At 40.3% G+C, this 21,691-nt stretch overlaps 2 protein-coding genes across 2 annotated transcripts; one reads left to right on the forward strand and one right to left on the reverse strand.

Annotated features, from left to right (window-relative positions):
- Positions 1-226: 226 nt before the first annotated feature.
- LOC126998040 (ribosomal protein 63, mitochondrial-like) lies at positions 227-8,058 on the reverse strand. The gene is made up of 4 exons (XM_050859342.1): positions 7,971-8,058; positions 6,080-6,151; positions 3,955-4,066; positions 227-417 (listed from the first exon to the last, which is right to left on the reverse strand). Exons 2-4 carry the CDS (start codon positions 6,136-6,138, stop codon positions 274-276), a joined length of 315 nt encoding a protein of 104 aa, XP_050715299.1. The 5' UTR covers positions 6,139-6,151; positions 7,971-8,058; the 3' UTR covers positions 227-273.
- Positions 8,059-10,211: 2,153 nt separating this feature from the next.
- Positions 10,212-21,157, forward strand: LOC126998041 (TBC1 domain family member 13-like). Its single transcript, XM_050859343.1, has 10 exons — positions 10,212-10,288; positions 10,371-10,444; positions 11,150-11,275; positions 11,889-12,039; positions 12,446-12,602; positions 13,027-13,231; positions 13,538-13,739; positions 15,298-15,420; positions 15,564-15,621; positions 16,019-21,157. Exons 1-10 carry the CDS (start codon positions 10,269-10,271, stop codon positions 16,121-16,123), a joined length of 1,221 nt encoding a protein of 406 aa, XP_050715300.1. The 5' UTR covers positions 10,212-10,268; the 3' UTR covers positions 16,124-21,157.
- The last annotated feature ends 534 nt before the right edge of the window (positions 21,158-21,691 follow it).

Raw genomic sequence — 21,691 nt, forward strand, 5'->3', positions numbered from 1 at the left:
CACACACACACACACACAATGAAGTTTACTTTTCCCCATAAAATATAAATACTTGAGATGAATTAAAATAAGTAGTTGAGGCAAGGTGTACGGACATATATGGACTGGACATATACTAGATACTGCAACAGGACCACAAAAATATAGCTCAGGTCCTGCATACTACAACCAGGTACACACACACACACACACACACAATGAGAAAGGAGCAAAAAAATCACCCAGGTTACAATATACTGTACACATTTATTCCTCAACACACTACACTTCACACTAATCCCACTTGTCGTCATTCCTCAGGGTCTCAAATCGCTCTTCCAGGGTGACATTAGGCATCCATTTTTCCTCTTCATTCCGCCTCCTTTGAAAAAATGCTTGACTCTTGCCCAGAGCACCAGCGTGGCCGAAGGACTGTTCCTGAAAGAGCAACAAAGGACCATAAATAAGCCAGAGGTGTTGGATGTTTGCCAGTTTGTACTCATTGAAATCAGTGCTCATAAAAGGGAAGAAAAACTACTCTGCAACACACACAAGCAGGAAAATCATTGCTACGGCTTCTCTTTTCTAAGTGGTAAAATCTTGCTTGCATCTGCGGGTGGGTCTCGGAAGAAGCTAGTTTAAATGGAAGCTTCCCATGAGGCTCTTTTTTATGCTCATTCATTCTCTGACCCCTACATGCAGCATTTCTGATATGGCTGTTGATGTCACAGTAGACAATAATTTCTATAGCAAACTTCTTTCAATAGAAGTAGAAAACACTCAATTTTGACCATCTACAGAAAGTGAAATTTTTTAACTGAAGCTTGTGAGGCAGTAGTCCATATCTATATCTTGAGGAGGAAAGATGAATCAGTACAGAATCTGAGGGATGCATTGGTCAGCTGTGATTACTTAGCTTCTTAGATTTAAATGTGAGTACAGGAGAGTGGGAGCTAAAAGTAAATTAAAAGGTACTGGAGGACTGGAAGTGATGGACAGCATGAAGTAAGAAAGCTTACAAGGAAGGGTATCAGAAAAGTGAGTGAAATGATGGGAGGAGGAAGGAAAAGTAACAGGAATATATCAAGTAAGAGATAAATTAGATGTGTGTGATGGAATAACAACTGAAGTGGGAACAGGAATTAAAGAAAAAAAAAGATGGATGAGGAAGGCAAGGGATGTTGTGGAGAATATGAAGTACTTGCTATTTTCTTTTTTTTACAACAAAGGAGACAGCTCAAGGGCACAAAAAAAAAGCCCGCTACTCGCTGGTCCTAAAAAAAAATCAAAAGAGGTCAATTTCGGGAGGAGAGGACATACAGGACGAGCAGTGCGGAAGCAGAGATATTAAAGTGACAAAGAATGGTGCATAGATAATAGAGGAATTGAGACAAGGAAGGTATGAATTGGATTTTTCCCATTGAAATAGTAATGTCAAACAAGGAAGGTTAAGAAGCTGAATTATGAATGGGGACAAAGTACAGCATGATTTGTAGGGCAAGTGTTGTGGAATATTCATTAGACCTACAAATTCAGTAGGCGTTTACTTAAGGAGTTTAAATATTTTCTGACAAGGCAAATGACTGTCTGTGAAAGGATTATGGGCACTATGAGGAGTTTTTGTTTAAGTGTATGGATGAGAGAGATCGGTTAGACACATGATGCCGAATAGGGATGAGTTTGCTTACGAGGCACCACACAAAAGTTTCAGTATTTCCAACATGAGCTATTTGTATGAAGTTTTGCCTTTTGTTGCTATGAGGAGGCACAGAACCATTGTGAGTAAGTGTGTGAATGGCTGCATGTGTGAGTGGACCCATTCTTGAGTTAGGTTTATCTTTGTAACATTTTATTAAGATGGTCTGGCAGTTTTGCAATGGTGGATCTTACAGAATATAGAACCTGCATCAAGTCCTGCTTAAAGATCAACATGGCTGCAGAAACTCACCAGTTGCTTCAGGAAGCCTTTGGTGACAATGCCATGTCCCAAGGCAGAATATTTTTAACAATAACAATAGCTAAATAACTGTGATAATACCAAGACTCTTGAAATGACTCCAGTGACCCTCAAGAAAGCACTGAAGACTTCCTTATTCATTAAAGCTTACGAAATTACAAACATGTGCAACAAGGATAATTTTTTGTGCTAATATCAATATCATATTGTTGACAGCCCTGCAGAGCACTGCGCTGCCAGAGAAGTGGGGCCTGGAACCTCATCAATGGTCAACAGTCAACATTTTTCTGGTACAATCATTTCAAGGAAGGGCAAATGTCCGTTAAAGGCGATGACCATTCTGGACGACTGTCAATGAGCACAACACCAGAAAATGTCGAAAAAGTTCCCCAGCCTATCCTTGCAAGTCATAGGTCAACTTTGTAATATCGCAGGACTGTTGTACGGAAGCGTTTAAAGCATTTTGTTAGATGTAGTGAACATGAAATGCATTGCTGCAAAATATATGCCAAAACTCCTGGGTGACAGACAGAAGGCACATCATGTTGTAGTTTGCAGGGAGCTCAAGAATCATGTCAGAGATGATGCCAACTTCATCTCCAAGGGCATAACTGCTGATGAACCATTGGTTTATTGTTATGGCCCTGAGACAAAACAACAGTCATCACAATGCAAGTCTCCCCACTAAAGGCAAAAAAAGCACGTCAAGTTCACAGCAATGTCAAGTCAATGTTGATCATTTTCTTTGATACCCAAGGAACTGTCCACAAGGAATTCATCCCACCCAATAAAACTGTCCACAGAAAGTTTTACTGTGAAGTTTTTAAATATATGAGGGAGACCATCGGCCACAAGTGTCCAGAGCAGTGGAAAAACAAGGACTGGGTTCTTCATTATGATAATGTGCCTGCCAACACATCACCTGTTGTCCGGCAGTTCCAGGCTTCCAGTAACATGTTAGTCATTTCCAATTGACCCTATTTGCCTGATCTTGCCCATCATGAATACTTCCTGTCTCCCATGATGAAATTATGACTGAAAGAGCATTGTCTTGACTTGATTAAGGAGATCCAGAGATTAAAGTGTGTGATAAGTACCATCATGCTTGAAGCCTTCCAGGGATACATAGAATCACAGAAAAAAATGCTGGGACCACTGCCAAAGAGGACTATTTCGAAGGCGACACCGAGAACTTTTTTTTTTTTTTTTTTTTTTACGTCGTGGCCTATTGCACCGGTAGGCTTCTTCCCGGTGGATCCTGATGGTCGGCCCAAGGCTTCTTCCCGGTGGGGCCTGATGGTCGGCCCAGCCCGTTTGAGTGTTTATAGTGGCGCCATCTTACATTGGCTCATGCTGCCCTCCTGGAGCTCATCTTTAATCCTAGAATGTAGAGTCCGGGTTGATAGGTGGTCTTCTGGACAGCATGTGGGTAGTTTTATGCCACTCGGTAGTGGCTGAAAAATCCCAGCTTGGTGGCACCGGGCGGGGATTGAACTCACATCGCCCTGAACACGGTGCCTTTACAGATTAGACATGACACAAAAATGACTCTCCAGTATATACATGGATGGTACACAAGAAGAGAAAGCAAGAGAGGGAGGTATGGGTGTCAAATCAAAGTGAATGGGGTGACAAAACTACTGGTAACAAGTTTGCAGCAGATAACACTAAAGTTTTAGATGATCATGACCAGAAGGAAGTGGAGGATAAATTCAACACAAAAATCAAAGTTGAATACTTACAAAATAAAGGTGATAATCTTTACGAGATCAAAAGAAAGTAAAGCATGAATAAAAAAAAAAAATAAATAAATAAAAAAAAAAAAAAAAAAATCCAGTAAAACAGATTTCTGACACACACTACCACAGAATATTCCTCAAAGAATTACACACTAAGGCTTTGAATAAAATACACAACACTTCTGAAATACAAGTCTTTCATGAGCTACCTATCAGTAAGAACACCAAGCCCTGGCCCCTGCAGCCCCCCGAGCCCCAGTAGCAGCAGCGGGTACCTACAATTGTCAGGTATGGGTGACGCAGGATGAACATGTTTCGCTCCTCCACCTGCAGCCGTTTGGTCATGCCCTCCATTGCCTCCGGAGTTGGTTTTGGAATCATCCGATGCTTGCTGGAAAGTGACGGATGCTGTTACTTTTTTTTTTTAGTAATAAAGCAGCTAAAAAAAAAAAAAAAAAAAAAAAAAAAAAATAAAAAAGATGAAAAAAAGCCCGCTAATCACTGCTCCTATGTAGAAGAGTAAAGAGGAGTGGTCGAAAGAGAGGTCAATTTTGGGAGGAGAGATGTCCTGATACTCTCCTGTGCCATTCTGATAAAAAGTCCATGATGATAATGATGATGATGATGATGATGATAATAATAATAATAATCATCATGATAATAGAAACAAGAATAATGACAAGCAAATAAAAAAGAATAAAGTAACTAAACCTGTGTCACTTTCAGTACCTCATATTTGCTGGAAAATGAACTTTGTTACAACTTTACTATTCAAACAATATATAGCACTTTTTTGTCAAGTTCAGCAGCTTGATTTTTCATGGATACCTATTTTCTTGGGCTTCAGTTTACTCCTAGACTTAGTAGTAGATCTGCTAACCTTTGAATTACCAAACAGCAGAACATGGTACATTGTGTGGTTCTTAACCCCATCCCGGCGGCAGGGCTGTACTATGTATGTACTACCCCCCCCCCAAAAAAAATTGTCTCTGTATAGACGCTGTCGACTTTCATCCATACGTGTATATATAGATTCCCTGCAAGTGGGCATTCCAGATTGATGTCTATGTATAGACTCTGCCGCAAAACTGAACAAACATTTAAATCTATATATAGATGTTATTTGAGTTTGATAGGTTATATGTATATTGATATGTTTATATGAAGGTTTAGATTCTGTATCAGTGTGATCACTGACAGTAGATGAGTCAGAATCATCAAAATCATCCAAAAAATTAGCATCTACATTCTCAGCTACCAAAGAAGTCATTTCTTCTGTCTTAAGAGGTCTCTTTCTCCTTGACATGATAGACTAATAATAAAATAAAATAGGAAAAAAATGCATAAATTCCCAGTGTTAGCTGATGTGCATAGCACATCCGCCACCAACAAAGCACAAGCGGTGACTGTCCTTGAGAGGCAATGTTGGTAATGTCAGGGGGTTTGAGATGCCAAATAACAACTTATTTTGTTAATTTTGTTAGTAGAAAGGAATCGTCTATATATTGACCATGCTACAATCTAGTGTGGGCAAATGAGAGCAAACGTCTATATATAGACACGCCGACAAAAAGTCCCAATTTCAAAACGTCTATATATAGATCCTCCGCCAGGAAGGGGTTAATATCAAAATTCAAGTAATATGGTAGTAATTCATTTTTTTTGTTGGGGCTGCCCAGCCTTATAACCAAAGTCATAATCAACCTAAAATGGAAAGAAAACACCATTTTTTTCTCATTTTCTTAACCAGTCTGGCTTTCACTGGTAGCCTGGTAACATTTACTCCCGTCTTTCTCTGCCTCTGTGGTGGATAGTGGAGTGCTTCCCATGTGGTATTGGTATGCTGGATATCCCCTCCCAATGTGCATTACTTTACATTTCTTCACTGAATTGTAACAGCCACATTTTGTTCCATTCCTGTAGCTTGTAGGAAATCTGCAGTCAAGGGGTTAATGTGGAGAGTATCATGGGAGGTGAGGGTTGAGACACTATTTGTAGCACATGAGAAACTGATCTACTTTGGGATACACTTTTTTTCCCAACAAACCCAACAAACTATCTGTGATTTGAACCTGAATCCTTGAGATGCAGGGTGGACATGCTAGCATCATGCCAAATAAATGAGGCCATTCAGAGTCCTTATTTGCATTCCTTTAGCTATTACAGGGGAATCCCCTATTTTTCATTATAGGAGAGAGGGTCCCATTAGTATGTGTCATATGCTATGAAAAAAGGAAAAAAAAAATTCCATCATATGAAAAAAATAAATAATTCAGAATAGATTCGTATGTCAATAATTTTCTGCACTTCAAACACTTAATCTATTCCATGACCAATAAGTGTGGTATTACAGTATAATTGATATAGGAACACTTATGAACTGTAATGCAACTTAGAAACTTACCCAATGTATATGTGCCCATTAGGCATTTTCTTGCGTAGCAGTGTCAGTGCGAGCCTCATGCTGACGACTTCCCTGAAACAAAGATTATGTTAAACCTCTAAAAATTGTGATGGAGATGAAGGGAACTCGGCTTAAAAACCAACAAGGGTATTATTCTCAAAGGGACTTAGCCTCACTTTCTTTAACAGATTTACAAAGCCTTTGTTGTCCTAAGATTGTGGTCTCCTGATAATTATTGTTTTGGGTCAAGTTAGGCTGCCTTATTTAGTAATGTTATGTTATGTTATTTAGTTAGAAGGTGGATGGGGGGGTCCTAACCAGAGTTGTGGAGACAGGATAATCAGTAAATTCCAAAAGTACACCCGACAACTGCCAGTGATAACAACACAGAACACAATACAAACTATATCATGTATTTATTAAAAACAATTAAATCTAACCAAACTAAATCTAATTTGACATAACTGAATCAAACCTAACTTAGCCTAACCTGTGCCCTGCTGCTGAAATGTGATAAATGGAAATAAACCCCTTGGCATATACCTCTCAAACCATACTTTAAGAAATTAATATCTCATGAATGAGTGACTTGTGCGGGCATAGCAATACAGCAGTGTGTCATATGCGCACAAAGGACTTCATATAGCACAAAGATGTCCTTCACAGTGAGACAGGTGAACTTTTGAAATACTACCAAAATAGGAAATGGCCCACCCAATTTTTTTGCTATATTTCCTCGTCATGATATAGAGAACGGATGGGCCAACCAGGTGCGTAAACTAGGTGAGTATCATTATCATTATTGAGATCCAAAAGAGAGCATGCAGGAAAAAAAAAAAAAAAAAAATGGTAAATGTTCAGAGAATTGCCCATCTCAAAATTTGATACAGTGGCTATTTATTACGGGCCAAAATATTGTGCTTTTTCATTTGGAGATAGTCTTTTTCTTCAGAAACTGCTAAAACGTGACTCATTGCAATTTCATCATCCGCCGCCGCAAAAAAGCTTGCAGAGGGTTTAGGGTGGGGGAACATATTTAAACTATCCCAACCGAACTTTACAACCTAACAGCTAACGGGGGGTCTTCACCCTCCTCGACCCCTCCCCCCCCCCCCTGGACCCCCCACATGTATATGCGACTTATTTCTGTGAGGAGGTATTTCTCGCTACACCAGCTGCACCACCACCGCGGCTGTCGCCAGGGCAGTCAAATATGGTGCGTGTAAACAGTGGTAGCCGTAATTATTTTGCAAAACTAGAGAAGTACAACAGTAGTAGGTAGAACACCGTAGAATTGATCTAACCTTACCAGGCGAGTGTGGCCCAAATTATTGAGAGTCTTACACTATCCCTCCCACTCCCTGGGCCCACAACACCGCAGCCCACACAAAAAAAAACCCCACTAACTTTAAAAAAATTGATAGCAGCGTTTCTATCAATTTGCGATGCATATATATGGGGTTCAAAATACATAGAATAATGAGATCTAACCCATGGTTAGGGTGAGAAGTACCACAGTGAGATGGGCAACTCTCTGAACATACAGTATACCAAAAAAATGACAAAAGACCCAGTCCCCACACGACTAAGAAACCAGCTCCATTTCATTTTACTCCCAACACCATGTAACAGTATAACACAGATAAGCAATAACGTCATATAAACAATATAAAACATCAGATCAAACGGTATAAATTAACAGATGGGGAATAAGAGTATTATCGTAGTAGCAAACAGAGTCCCCGGTGAGTTACGGTTCTGAATATACACATAAATTGACCTCTTACGCTTCTCCTTAACATCTGAAGCCTTCTGACACACCCTCATCATGAAGACCGATGCCCCTGGAAGGAATGAGAGCTGGTTAACCGGTTCAATTACGTGTATTTACCTGGTTAAGCGGCCCTCAACCCTTCAACCCCGTGCAGTTGTTTACCTCCTCAGAGCAGAAAGGAAAGGGTGACGAGCTTAAAATATACTCCATCCCTTCTATTCGCTGATTTACTACATCCAATCAATGCATAACAAAGGAAACACAAAATGATAAAGAAAATAATACGCAAAAAATACAAAAATCCTATTAATTACTAGATGTGTATTGTACACTGCTTCGTTTCTCTGGGTTGTTAAAGTTGTTAAACATCACAGAGGTTAAGTTATTATGAGATTTATTATGTAAAGGCATACCCATCACAGATCATGTCACTATAAAAATATATATGGTTCACTGGTCATGGCAATATGGAGGATCAAAAGCTTCCATACACTCCCCTTTATGCTACACTTATTTTTATAAAGCCAATGAAATTAATTCTTAAGACTCATAATTACATAATGATATTGAATCTGAGTTGCTACGATAATCTAACTGACAAAAAACCGAGGCCAAAGATATAAGTTATAACGTGATGAAATAATGGGACGATAAACATGGGTCTGATATCCTAAATTATAACTCAAAATAGTGAAAATGCCCAGTGCAATAGTGACTTCAAATGAAATACGCAAACCAGTAAAAGACAGGTATTCTCACCTGGTAGGGCCATACCAACCGGCAACCAGCCTAGACTGGGCAGGGAAGGCCAGCCCAAAAGTAATAGTCAGACACTCCAGTCAGGCGAGCAGGCAGCATTATTGATACAATTGACATAGTAACTGGTTGAGTGTGTCTTGCAATTAAAATAAACTTCAGCTTTACGTAACGACAAACTTGAACAGTAGAATTAAAGTTATAGAAGGTACAGTTAGCAAAGGGTAAGGAGGAGAGTTCAGCACTCAAAAGTAGTTGTAGCTTAGACTTAAAAATTGACAGGCTTGGAGCAAGGCAAGAAGGCAAGGCGTTCTCTTGTCGGGTGATTCTCTCTCACCAGGTGAGAGAGAATCACCCGACAAGAGAAAAATCGCCTACGAGCTTTCATTTCTGTGTGCTGCATCAGGATCTTGAATTGGTGGCCTCTAGTGCCCACTGGTACACGTGGGGACAGTGCGAAAACATCAGAAGGTTGAATAGAGCATAGACCATGGAATATTTTGTAGCAGTAGATCATGTCTTGTCTTAGCATTCTACCTTTGACTGAAAAAAGGTTAAGCCTGGCCAGTCTATCAGCATACGAGAGATCATTTAGCCCATCAACCTGTTTAGTCCATCTACGTTGCACGGATTCCAACAATTTCAGATCTCCCTGATAACCCGAGTTCCACACAGGGGAAGCAAAATCTAGAATAGGTCTAACCTCAGAGATATACAGGGGAAACTTAGCTGAGCGGCAGACAGTGGACCTCAACAGGTTTGTTGCAACACCTCCAGCCTTTGTAACAATACTTCTGATATGTTGGTGAAATTTCAATTTGTTGTCTACAATCACATCAAGGTCTTTGTGTGTAGAACAGCGGTTGATTGGTAAACCATCAAGTGTGTATAGAGGATGTGATTGTCTATCATCACGTGGTGTAGTCTAGCAAAGCGAATCGAGGTGGACACAGGAGAGGTCCAAGAACGGAGCCTTGCGGAACACCACTTAGAACTGGCTTAGGAGAACTTACACAACCATTGATAGAGACCTTCATGGTGCGACCAACAAGGAAGCTGATGATCCATTGTAAAAGATTCCCAGAGATCCCAATAGAGATTAACTTATCTACCAGTACCTGATGGTGAACACGGTCGAACGCCTTGAAGAAATCAAATAGAATCAATTCCACCACGTGACGCCGGTCGTACCAGTATGTTACATAGTTGTAAGTGAGTAGGAGCTGATCTGACACAGATCTGTTTGGCCTGAAGCCAAACTGATGTTTGTCGATCAATAAGTGATCTTCAATGAATCCAAAAAGAGACTTGCAGATAATGCGCTCCATAGTTTTGCAGGGTATGGGATTGAGGCTGATGGGTCTGTAGTTTAGGGGATCACTACGAGGCCCTTTCTTATAGATGGGGGATACATGGGAAAGTTTCCACAATTGAGGAAGGGAGCCCGAGGCCATTGACATATTGAAAAGGATACCCATGGGGTAGGCAAGTTCAAGAGCACATTCCTTAAGTAGCCGAGGGTGGAGGCCATCTGAATAAATAAGAATAAAATAAAAGATAAAAATAAAATAATGGGAATACAAATATGGCGGATTGGTAGCTTCACTATTACAGGATGAGGAGCACTCTACCCCCACGGCCTCTATGCCCCAGTGAGCCATGGCTGCATACAAGGCGAGGTAAACAAAGCGCCGCACCTCACATTTACTCATATTTCCCTGCTATTACCCGCCTTGGCACTCAATGGCGTCTCGTTTTCAGGCTGCTGGAGTTCGACGGCCTGCTGCAGGAGGATGTGATCGACGTGAAGCGGCTGCGACACCTGTGCTTCAGCGGTGAGGGTGCAGGCGTGAGGGGGCGTGTGTCATGGGGCGGGTGACGGGGGCGTGTCGGGGCAGGGTGACGGGGCGCGGTGGGGTGCACGGGGCAGCTTACAGGGTGTTATTAGGGTTTTGACTCAAGCTTCCCATCAGTGTTGCTGTGTTAGGTAGTTATAAGGAACCTGCTGCAACACTTTCTCCATGATGATTATGTCTAGTGAAAGCCGTGAACAAAGGCGTGATGCTACCATTGATTTTTTCCCTGAGTTCTTTAACACTAACACTAATAGGACTAACAGTGGACACTGGAACAATAAAAACAACCATAAATAAGGGGTTCCACTGGGGCAGAGCCCCCAATAAGGAGGTTGAATGTCATTTTGTCCCCTACCAAGGAACTTTGTCTCCTTAACCCCTGGAATCTTACTAATTCTGGCTAGGTTTTATTGTTATTGTGTGTGTTATGAGCATATGTATGAAAAAATACTGAAAAGAAAAATAGGGGCGTGACATTTTTCTTAAATTGTTTTATTTAAAAAAAAATAGGCTTAATTAGGAGTAACATTACAAGAAACAGTTAGAAAAGTAGTTTTGATAATAGAATATATCAGATACTCCCAAACATAGGATGTATATAGACACGTTAAAGTGTAAAGATCAATATTGGTCAGTATAATCCATTTTCTTTTGTTTCCCTTTGCCTTCCCTCGCTGCCAACAGGAGTGCCAGATGAGGGAGGTCGGCGGGCACTGTGCTGGAAGTTGATGCTCCACTACCTGCCCCTGGACAGGAGTCAGTGGAATGACACGCTTAACAAGAAGAGGGCAGAGTACCGGCACTTTGTGGGTTAGTTCTGTATAGCAATAAATGACTGAATTACTGGTTGAGTGACTTGTATAATTTTTGGTGAAGCAACAACCAAGGCTTTGACACACTATAATGGGTGGTGTAGGTTATGGTTTTTGTGATAACTAAGCATGTTTAGCTTTCTTTGGGTTCATGACCAATGTCTTCCCCTGAACTTTTTTCCTGTAGACTTTGGTACATTGACCACACATATATCCCCTCGATCTTGTTTGTAGTACTTAACCCATGTGAACAAAATTTTGATACTTTTTAAGCTTTTAAGGCTCTTAATTCTTTGTGTCCTTTGAACACATTGGCACCTCTTAAACTTTTGATTTTTTGGTTGAATTCCTCTGTGTATTGTATTTGGAGCTGTATGTTGCAGTAATTTTAGTTTTTTCAAGTCCTGTCCCCATTATTGTAAACAACAGTAACCACCAGATCTTTATTCAATTGGTTCTCTCTCAAAAATTGGTTTACCACAAAAATCCACTTTACATTTTTAGTAATCTTGAAATGTTGATGCCTTTCACTATTGATTCACTAGAAATCTTATCAACCTCCTCTTCTATTCATAATTAGGCCGTAACCTGAAACATGTTAAATTCAACAGAGGAGATGGTGGTGGAGCCAGCCAGGCTGAGCAAGAATGGGAGTGGAAACAACCACGTGGACGACCACCCCCTCAACCCCAACCCTGAGTCACAGTGGGGCTCGTTCTTCAAGGATAACGAAGTGCTGGCCCAGATTGATAAGGATGTGAGGTTGGTGCTGCAGAAATCGTATTTCTTGGGCATAGTAAGGATAAGGACGAGAGGGTTGTACATAGAAGATTAAATAGTTCTCCCTCAGACCTGTGTGGATATTTTTTGCCACACACATAAAAGAAGCATCCGGGCAAAGGTGTCAGGATAGTATAATATAAGACAATAGTAATGGTAAAAGGTGGTGAATTCTGTTTTCATATTATGTTCAAAACTTAATGTGTAGTCATAGGAGAAGTTTTGATAAAGCTACTTCTGTGGCAGCAAACAATATATGATGACAACAGGTTAGGATGAATTTGGCCACTTCCAAATGTCTTCCAAACTCTCTAAAAATGTTGCTATAGCTGAATAATTGTACAAGACATGATACACATACACACACTTAACCTTGCCTCCCTTGCAGACGGTTGTGTCCTGACATCATGTTCTTCCAGCGGGGGACACAATTTCCCTGCGAAGTGATAGTGAATGACCCAGAGGTGGAGAGACTGCATCGCCGTGTGACTCAGTCCTCCCTGGCCGCCTCTGCTGTCATCAGGAAAGGTCTCGGCATCACAAAGGTAGTGGTGATGGGTGGTGCTTGTGAAGATGAGGGTTGAGTGGGCTGGTGACAAACAAAATACCGGTAGCTCTGGTTACACCATTCACATATAAGGAAATTTTTCCTGCATATGTTGAGACCTTGGTAATCTTTTTTAATAGTAACGGAAGCAGCTCAGGAAAAGAAAAGCCTACTAAACAATGCTCCTGTAAGAGAAAATAGACGAGTGCATATACATGAATTTACATGTGCCAAACATATACATAATGAGAAGCCAGTGTATGTCACTCACACAGTCCTTCAGCTATCACCCAAAACTCTCATGCAAGGCTCTGTTGTGAAATAGTCAAATTTACCACCACAGGTTGTATTGCAATTATCAGCATTCGTATTTCTTGTTCCACTCTTATAGCCCTTAGTACCCACTTAAACTTGTCCTGCAGATGGAGTCCTCAAGCCGGAGATCTGCCCAGACTGAGGACTACCACCCACTCCCGCCTGGCTCAGAGGCCCACTGGGAGGTGGTGGAGAGGATCCTGTTCATCTACGCCAAGCTCAACCCCGGCCAGTCCTACGTGCAGGGCATGAATGAAATTATTGGGCCAATCTACTACACATTTGCCAATGACCCAAACTTAGCCTTCAGAGGTACAAAGAATTTTTAACATTTCATCATTGTAGGGCACTCTATCTTCACTCGAGTAAGGTCAGAATGAGTCCAGATGATGAAATTTACGTTATCATAGGACTGAAAATCAAAAGTTATTTGTAATCTGTATCAAAGACAGATTAACCAGCACTATAGTATAGTGAAATACAGAGGTTGAACAATAATGATTAGTTGGGAGATGAATAAAATAAATAATTCTAGAAATATCACAAAATCAGTTCAGCTTGTCTACCAAAAAAATGTTTGAAGATCATCATTTGAGGAAGTCCGTTTTTTGTTTTCAGAAAATGCTGAGGCAGATTGTTTCTGGTGCTTCATTGCCCTGATGGGCGAGATACGTGACTTCTTCATTCGCACACTGGACGACAGTGAGAGTGGCATCGGGGCCATGATGGAGCGACTCATGGCCAACCTGAGGCACCACGACCACCAGCTGTGGAACCGTCTCAGGACGCAGGAACTCCGGCCACAGTTTTTCAGCTTTAGGTAGTGATAAAAATTGTGTAGGCTTAATTGACTTATCATCATCATTATCATTTCATCGACGCCTGCTCCTAGGAGCTCCCACCAGGGGATGGCCACGGCAGAAGAGCTTCCAACTTTCTCTATCCAGACACTCCCTCCTTGCCTGCTCAAAGTTTCTCGAAGATCTTTCCCCCCTCTCCCTAACGTACTCTTGCACCCTATCCCTCCATTTCACTGAAGGTCGTCCTCTAGCATTCCCTCCCTCTATCTCACTCACATACACCCTTCTGGTCATCTCACTCTCCTCCATTCGCTCCATGTGGCCAAACCACTTTAAAGTCTGTCGCTTCACTTCTTCCACCACTCCACACTTCTTCCCTTCACCCCTGTGACACATTCCAAAATGCTCGTACACACTTTCATTACTCATTCCATCCATTCTACTCACACCACAAGCACTCCTCAAATAACTCATTTCCACTGACTGCACTCTAGACCTCTGACTTTCATTCCAGGCCCACGTTTCACTTGCAAATATGAGGGTTGGTACTATTATTGTATTTCTCAAATCCCTCTTTACCTCCATGCTTACACTTCTGCCATTCATGATTCGTCCTAAAGACCCTACCACCCTTCTTCCTTGCAATGCCCTTTCTCTTATCTCTCCCTCCATACCACCATGCTTACACATAACTGATCCAAGGTACTTAAACTCATTGACCTCCTCCATTTCTTCACCATTCAAAATTATTTTGCATTTTTTTTTCACATTCAATTCCCACTCTATATGGGCATACAAAATCTACAACCTCACTTCTACTTCGCTCACAAACCATCACTTTACTTTTGTTGACATTTACTTTCAGCTTTCTCCTATTACAGACACTTATCAAAAACACTGACAAAATTTTGTAGGTCACGTTCATTTTCTGCAATGAGCACCGTGTCATCAGCAAACAGTATCGAATTCAGTACCCACTTCCTTCCCTCATTGAACAGTCTTACTCCAACTTCTCCAACTTTTCCCTTAATTTCTCTAATAACACCATCCATATAAATATTGAATAACCATGGTGACATGACGCACCCTTGTCTTAAGCCCACTTTTATCTCAAAATGTTCACTTGTTTCTCCAGTAATTTTGACACATGCAGATGCATCCTCATAGAAAGACTTTATTGCACTAAGCAGTTTTCCTCCCACACCATAAATCTTTAAAACATCCCACAATGCAATCCAATCGACTCTGTCATAGGCTTTTTCCAAATCCCAAGCTAACATGTCTCCCATTGATATAGAAAAGATTCATATATTGAATGACTATTTTTTCCATATTATAATGGAACATCAAGAAGTACAGTGAGAGACATTTGATTAGAAAGGGTATACTACTAAAATATCTTGAGAGTCAGATAGGAGTAATATTTCTCGTGTTTTCAGTAAAAGTTCTTTAAGTGTATGTAATCCCAATCAAACCTACAGAGTTTTTGATGACATGTTTCATTAGATTTGGCAGTTTAGTCATGCTACAAGCATGGCTAACATATTAATAAAACTCATGTGTGGCTGGGTCTTGCAGGTGGCTCACACTGCTGCTGTCCCAGGAATTTGATCTTCCAGATGTGATTCGAGTGTGGGACTCTCTCTTTGCTGATGCTGATCGCTTCAGTTATCTGATTCAAGTCTGCACAGCAATGATGGTGTATGTTACCTGGCTTAATGAACTATACATGATCAGACAAACACAGTAATTCTTCAAATGCATATTAGCCAGAACTCATATTGAAGGGAAAGTTGTCTGCCCTCTCCATTCAAGCAAAATGTAACTGTGATGCTCTTTTTCAGGTCTCAAAGAGATGTTATGCTTCAGAATGATTTTGGTTCCAATATGAAGATCCTCCAGGTAAGTTTTTTGCTTTTGATAATTGATTACCATTGAAACTGGACCCTTAAGGCACAGCTGCATTCACTTCCTCCACACAAGACTATTTCTCAGACAGTTTTTTTCCAGCTATTTATTTTGTTGTTCTTTCTGAACTTCTCATGTTCTACATTAACATTTCCCCTGATTTATTTATCCTCTTCATTCCATCTCTAATTGGAACATTGAAACACCTTCCTTTTCATATTCCAGCCTGAAACACTACTTCCCTACTCTTGACTCAGCAGAACACAGTCAACACCATTGCTTCTTCCCTTACTAGCCCTGCCCTTCATTACACCCTTCCTTATAAGAGCTAGTAATGCTTCCTGTAGCTCCACGCATGCTCAGTCTAGCCTCCCTCTCCCTCCCCACGCAGCACTACCCACCAGTGGACGTACAGGTGCTGCTGAGCAAAGCTACAGAGTTGAAGGAAGGCGGCGTGACCCCTGGCGACGTATCCCCCCAAGAGGAGTCAAGTTGACCCCCAGAAGAGCAGGACAGCGATGCCAGTCGGTAGTATTATTGGAGCCTTTCATCGGGGCACCATGAGTGGGGTATGATTCCTTATTACACTTGTTATTCTCATTATTTAGAGATTTTATCCTGGGTTGTGGGTGAAGGGTCTGGCTTGATTACTGGTAAGGAGCTTTGGTGGTCTGCACAGCTGAGTAGGCCGAGAGACAAATGGCTGGCTGCGTTGTGCTGTGGCAGTGCACTCCTTCCTTCACGTGGTTTTATATTCAGATCTGTTGTTTCAAGGATTTGTAGTAACAAGTTTTTTGTGATATTTTTTTCCATACAAGAGCTTCTACTTAATACATATTTTGCCACAATGTCTCTGTGGTGGAAAAATCTTAATTCAGTGTAACACAATATTTGCACAAAGAAAATGTACTACTTAGGTTAGCATTTGAGTAATTGCAAATGTTTGCTTTCAGTACCTTCATTCATATTCACTTAACAGGTACACATTTCAGTGGTTCAGCATACAATATGAGTTTTTTTCATCTCTTTTGGTACCAGTCAAAGTTTTTGTCCTTTGTTAAAGGGATAGGCTCTCTATCCTTCCAAAGAGCTATGATTAAGCCTAACCATTTCTACGGTTATTGATCTTCATTTATTGCCTCTATCCTCTTAGTCTTTTTCCTGTTTACAATCTGTCATGTGGATTCATGAATATCTTTGCTGAATGGTTTACTGTCAAGCCACTGACTGGTTGTCATACATATTTTTATAATCAAAACTGCACAATGCCCTGATTTGCCTATTATTATTATTAATATTCTTATTGTTATTATAATTATTATTATTGTTTATCATTGTCATCGTCATTGTTAATAGTTCAAGTGCTGGTGTACAGTTTGGTGGCGTCAAGGCAGCACCACGGGGTACACAGCATGTGTTGGAGGAGCCTCAGTGAGGGCTGGGGAGGTGACTGCTCAGGCTTGTCTGCTGCAACAGGCGGGTTACTGAGTTCACTTTCACAATCATTTATAATTATAGTTACGTGTAACTCTACAAACTATGCCAGTGTTGTGACTTTTGTACAATTTTCTATGTACTACTTATCAAAAAGTCTCAGAGACTTGTGACCCTGATTTACAGGTGTCAGGGGTAGGAGTAGTTGGTTATATCGAGTGTTAGTTGCTTCCAAATCAGGAATATGTGATATATTATTGTTAATATTCATATACAGGCAAACTTTCTGAATCCACATACCTTAAAGTCCATTCTATTCATATATGATAAATTTGAGGCAAAAGAAGAAATGATCTTTTGCATCTGTATGTACAAGTAAACCTTGCCAACACAGTGGTGTCTCACACCCCTTCAGGGCAGCACATCAGGCTGCCTGAGATAGGACACTTTCCTCATAACCTGTGCTTTGTAGTTATGACAAATGGCTTTAATTGCTCATTGCTCTTTGCCAAGCTTGCTATGTATGGGAAACTGCTCATCTTCAGCCATGGTTTGCTGTCAGACTTCTCACACACTTGCAGTCACATGTTTTTAATGACTGTTTCTTTATTTGTGATTTTTGAGGAGCTGCTTCGGCCAAGGAGATGATGATAGTAATGTTATTAAAGCAATGTGAGGTGGATACACAGAGTTATAAAGTCCAATCAGTACATCCACATCTTCACAAAATGGGACATTTCCTCCCATCTTTACATCTCATGGGCAAGAGAGTCTCCCTGGATTGGATGTTGTTGATCAAAACACCAGGGCACCTATACAGGTGCCCTGTGCATTAAGATCCAGAAAGCAACAAGAAAGTGTGTCAAGTGCAAATTCATGGGAAGTCCAAGGTTGTACCTGTAGTTTCCCTCACCAGCCAGGCCAGCACATTAAATGTGCCATTATGTGTCCCCCTCCCCTATTTATCAAAAACAAAAAGCTGTGGAATAAGCTGCTCAATGATGCTGTACGGTACTCAATTGTCTGAAATCTTGCTGTTTAGCATGCACATTATCTAAATTTGATTGATCTGTTGTGTCAGTAAATTATTATGGTTTCAGTATTGTACAGCTCAGTTGGCTGAGGAGGCAGGTATGTGGATCACCAAGTTCGACCGTGTAGGTATGAAAATTTATGGCAGGTCTTCAAGTACCGAAATAGCAATAAATCTATTGATTTTGTATAAGTGAAGAAAATGTTTCTTCATGTTATTTTTAAGCATTTATATTTGTAAACAAACATACATAAATTTTGTTATAGAATACTTTTTAAATTTGATAAATCTACAAACAATGGCTATAGTGTCATGCACACCTCAGCATGCTGATAGCTTCTTCAGTCTTTCATGTATTCTCACTCATCACTCATTTACCCACATGTCTCAGTCAGGTTAACAGGATCTGATCTTCAGGGTACTTGTATGCCACACATTTGCTTCCAGTAGAAGAAGACCAAACAATTTAGAAATAATATAAGCAACTTTAAGGTCCTGATTAAATCAAGGAGCTCCTAACATTTTGGAGCAAGTTGTTTGATTTACACAAGTCTTGCTTAAATGAAAGGGTGACTCTAGAGACAGTAAGAACACAGCTACACAACACACAGGGATGAATAGGGCCTTCTATTTATAAATAAGGTATATCAATAGTTTTGAATCATCCTGTGGCATCAGTTATTTTAGTGCAGGTCCAAGCAAAGTGGCACAACTCAAAATTCTCCAACTTTCTTATCCCTGTGAGTAGTTTTCGTGAGACACCCCACAGTTTGACTGCCATACACAGACATATACATACTCCTGAAGAATGAGGAAGTACATGGTGAACACTGGATAAGCCATGACACACCACAAGGCAAACATTTTTCACAAATCAGACCACATATATTGTTAGGAGTTATAAAACAGAAGAAAAGGCTGTAGTTATGAATTGAAAGGACCATTGTGCATCCTGGAAGAGATTACAAGTAAACAGAACTGGAATTATGTACTTTCTGCTCAAGTTATTAAAGAAAAATCAAATAAAAATGTGATCCAAACTTAATACAAGGAACTTGCATCAATGTGATACTTCACCTGAAAGTATATTATATATGCTGACATGTATGTAGGCTGCCCAATTTCTTCTCACTCATAATGTTCCTAGGGAAAGGCATGTGCCCAAGTTAACATCTAAAGAAATTTGCCCTTCAAACATTCCTTGGATGTTTTGGTATCATCTCCATGCACAAATAATGACCTCTTACAAGTATTTGCCAGCCAGAGGAACTCTTACAGGCAGAAGTGACAAACCTGTGGGGTCTCATGGCAAGTATATACTGAAAGTATTAATTAAATATATAAGGGTATGGTGCTTGGCTGGCGACCAAATGTTTGAGAGTTTGATCCTGTTTCACAGCAGCCTTTTCGTGAGAGAGGCAACGCTCTCTTGTAACCTTAGCAGAGCCATACGGTCTTAGCCACCTAGCTCAGGGGATGCTTTATAACTTTTTTTTTATATAAGGGTTGTCAGAGGTCTATTGGTAAGCCTATGCAAGGTGCTAGTTCAGTTTCATCACTTGCCACTGCATCTCTTATGTTTGCACTAAAAACTACTGGCTTGCAGGCTATGTTTGTAAGATGTTCCTGTTTAAATAGAGAGCTTTGATAAATGCTCAGTTATATGCTAAGTTTAATGATTTAAGACTGTATTCCATAGAATGTATTGAGAATCATACTCAGAGAATTTTCAAATATGTTATTTTGTGATCTGCATTTGTGATTGTAACTTAGTGATGAAAAGTATTTGTAACTGCTGCTCCAGCAAGTGTGAGGTGAGGCAGAGAATGGGATGTGTGGTTCAGAGAAGCTCAATACCTTACTTATATGGACCGAGTGTACGCAATTGTTCACTAATAACCTTGATTCTGTGTCCACAAAAAAGTTCTCTATCACCATGTCCAGCACTTCATTGCACTTTCTGGCACAGCCCCAGAGCGAGGGGCTGGACAGCCTCCTTCCTTTGATGCTCTGCTTAGTAAGTTGTAACATTACATGACTTAGGCAAAGTCTACATTTCAAAGGCTTTGATTAACTAGAAAGGAAAAAATTACATGGTGAAGTTGAACACCAGACAGTTGTGATTAATGTACAAGAAATGAAGCAATGTTCTTGTGAACAGTGTGTGCTGTGAGAGAAGTTTTCAGTCCAGTTTTTACATGCTGCAAACTGTATATTTTTTTAAAATGGTGTAACTAGTGCTGTTCTTTTGGAACAATTAAACCTTTAATACTGAAGTTTTATATGATGCTCTGAGATGTAATGCTGTTGCATTTTAAAATATAGCATAGTATGATTTCATTATATATGTGGAGAGTTATAGGCTACAATTTTTAATGTCATATTAGCTTGACATGCTTCAGTTCTTGTGTATGTAAAAACCTTTACTTAAAATGTATAGATTCAAATATTGCAATCTGATGTGTTAGGAAACATCTTATGTGTGTAGAATGTCTAAACTTAGGAATGGTAAAGAAATAGAACTGGTAGTTCCAATGCAAAGTTTTGCACAGAGTTAATAGATGCTCATGTTATTTTCCTAACTTCGCAAATTCACTGAATATTTAGGATTACTAAACAGTGCTGCAATCACTGTGTGCTCAGAGCCTGTGGATGCTGCATGTGGGCTGAGATTTAGGGCTGTGATAACTATATATACCTAGAGCATATCAACACAAGCTAATGCACTCTTCAAAGTTCAATGCTGATAAAAAAACAGTTGTCTGTCTTCTATATTGTTACTCTCCAGCTACCCTTTGTGACTGGTAGTGATTGGTTGCACCATTGTCAATAATTAAGTTGTAAGATATTGTACATAGCTTGTCTCACCATGAATGTATTTAACATCATAAAGGGAGAAAGCAGTACGTATGCAGCATTATTTGTAAACATTGTAATCCTTATCTGGTAAACCATCTTCCTCACCACTGTGATGATGTACTACTTATTTGTCAACACTGCATTTATATATTGAAAAAATAGATGCTACATGATTTCTTGGCAATATACTACAGCTTACATTTACTTTGCATATACTTGTGATCCTGACTCAACACAGGCAGGGTGGAGCAGCCCAGCCTTGAGAAACAACACCCAGAGGCAGAAAGGAATGAAACTTGTATGTTTGGTTAAGTTAAATTTAAACAGCTTCTCAGGTACATACAAGAAAAGGTGATAATGAACGGAAACATAATGAACAATAAATTTTATTACATAACAATGTTTTATATCTGCGATAAAGTGGTACGTACTGAAATAAATAAACACCCTACATGTTATTTACTCTACTCCGAGAGGAAATATCATCCACTGTACTGAGGTGAGTGAGGGTGGCAGCAAGACACTACTGATGGCACACTGCAGCAGGGAACCAAGAACCTTTGACTTGCCGAGGACCCACACACCACCAGGAGCATCAGACCCTCAGGGGATAGTCCCACACACGCCTGAGGCCACCACCGCCCCGCCACAGCCAGGCCATGGATGGGTTACCTCAGTGGGTTATTACATATCGGACTGTATTCACAGTGTGTCTGCAAATACACCACCAACTCAAAG

This window comes from Eriocheir sinensis, chromosome 13 (genome assembly GCF_024679095.1).
Source record: "Eriocheir sinensis breed Jianghai 21 chromosome 13, ASM2467909v1, whole genome shotgun sequence".
Lineage (NCBI taxonomy): Eukaryota > Metazoa > Arthropoda > Malacostraca > Decapoda > Varunidae > Eriocheir > Eriocheir sinensis.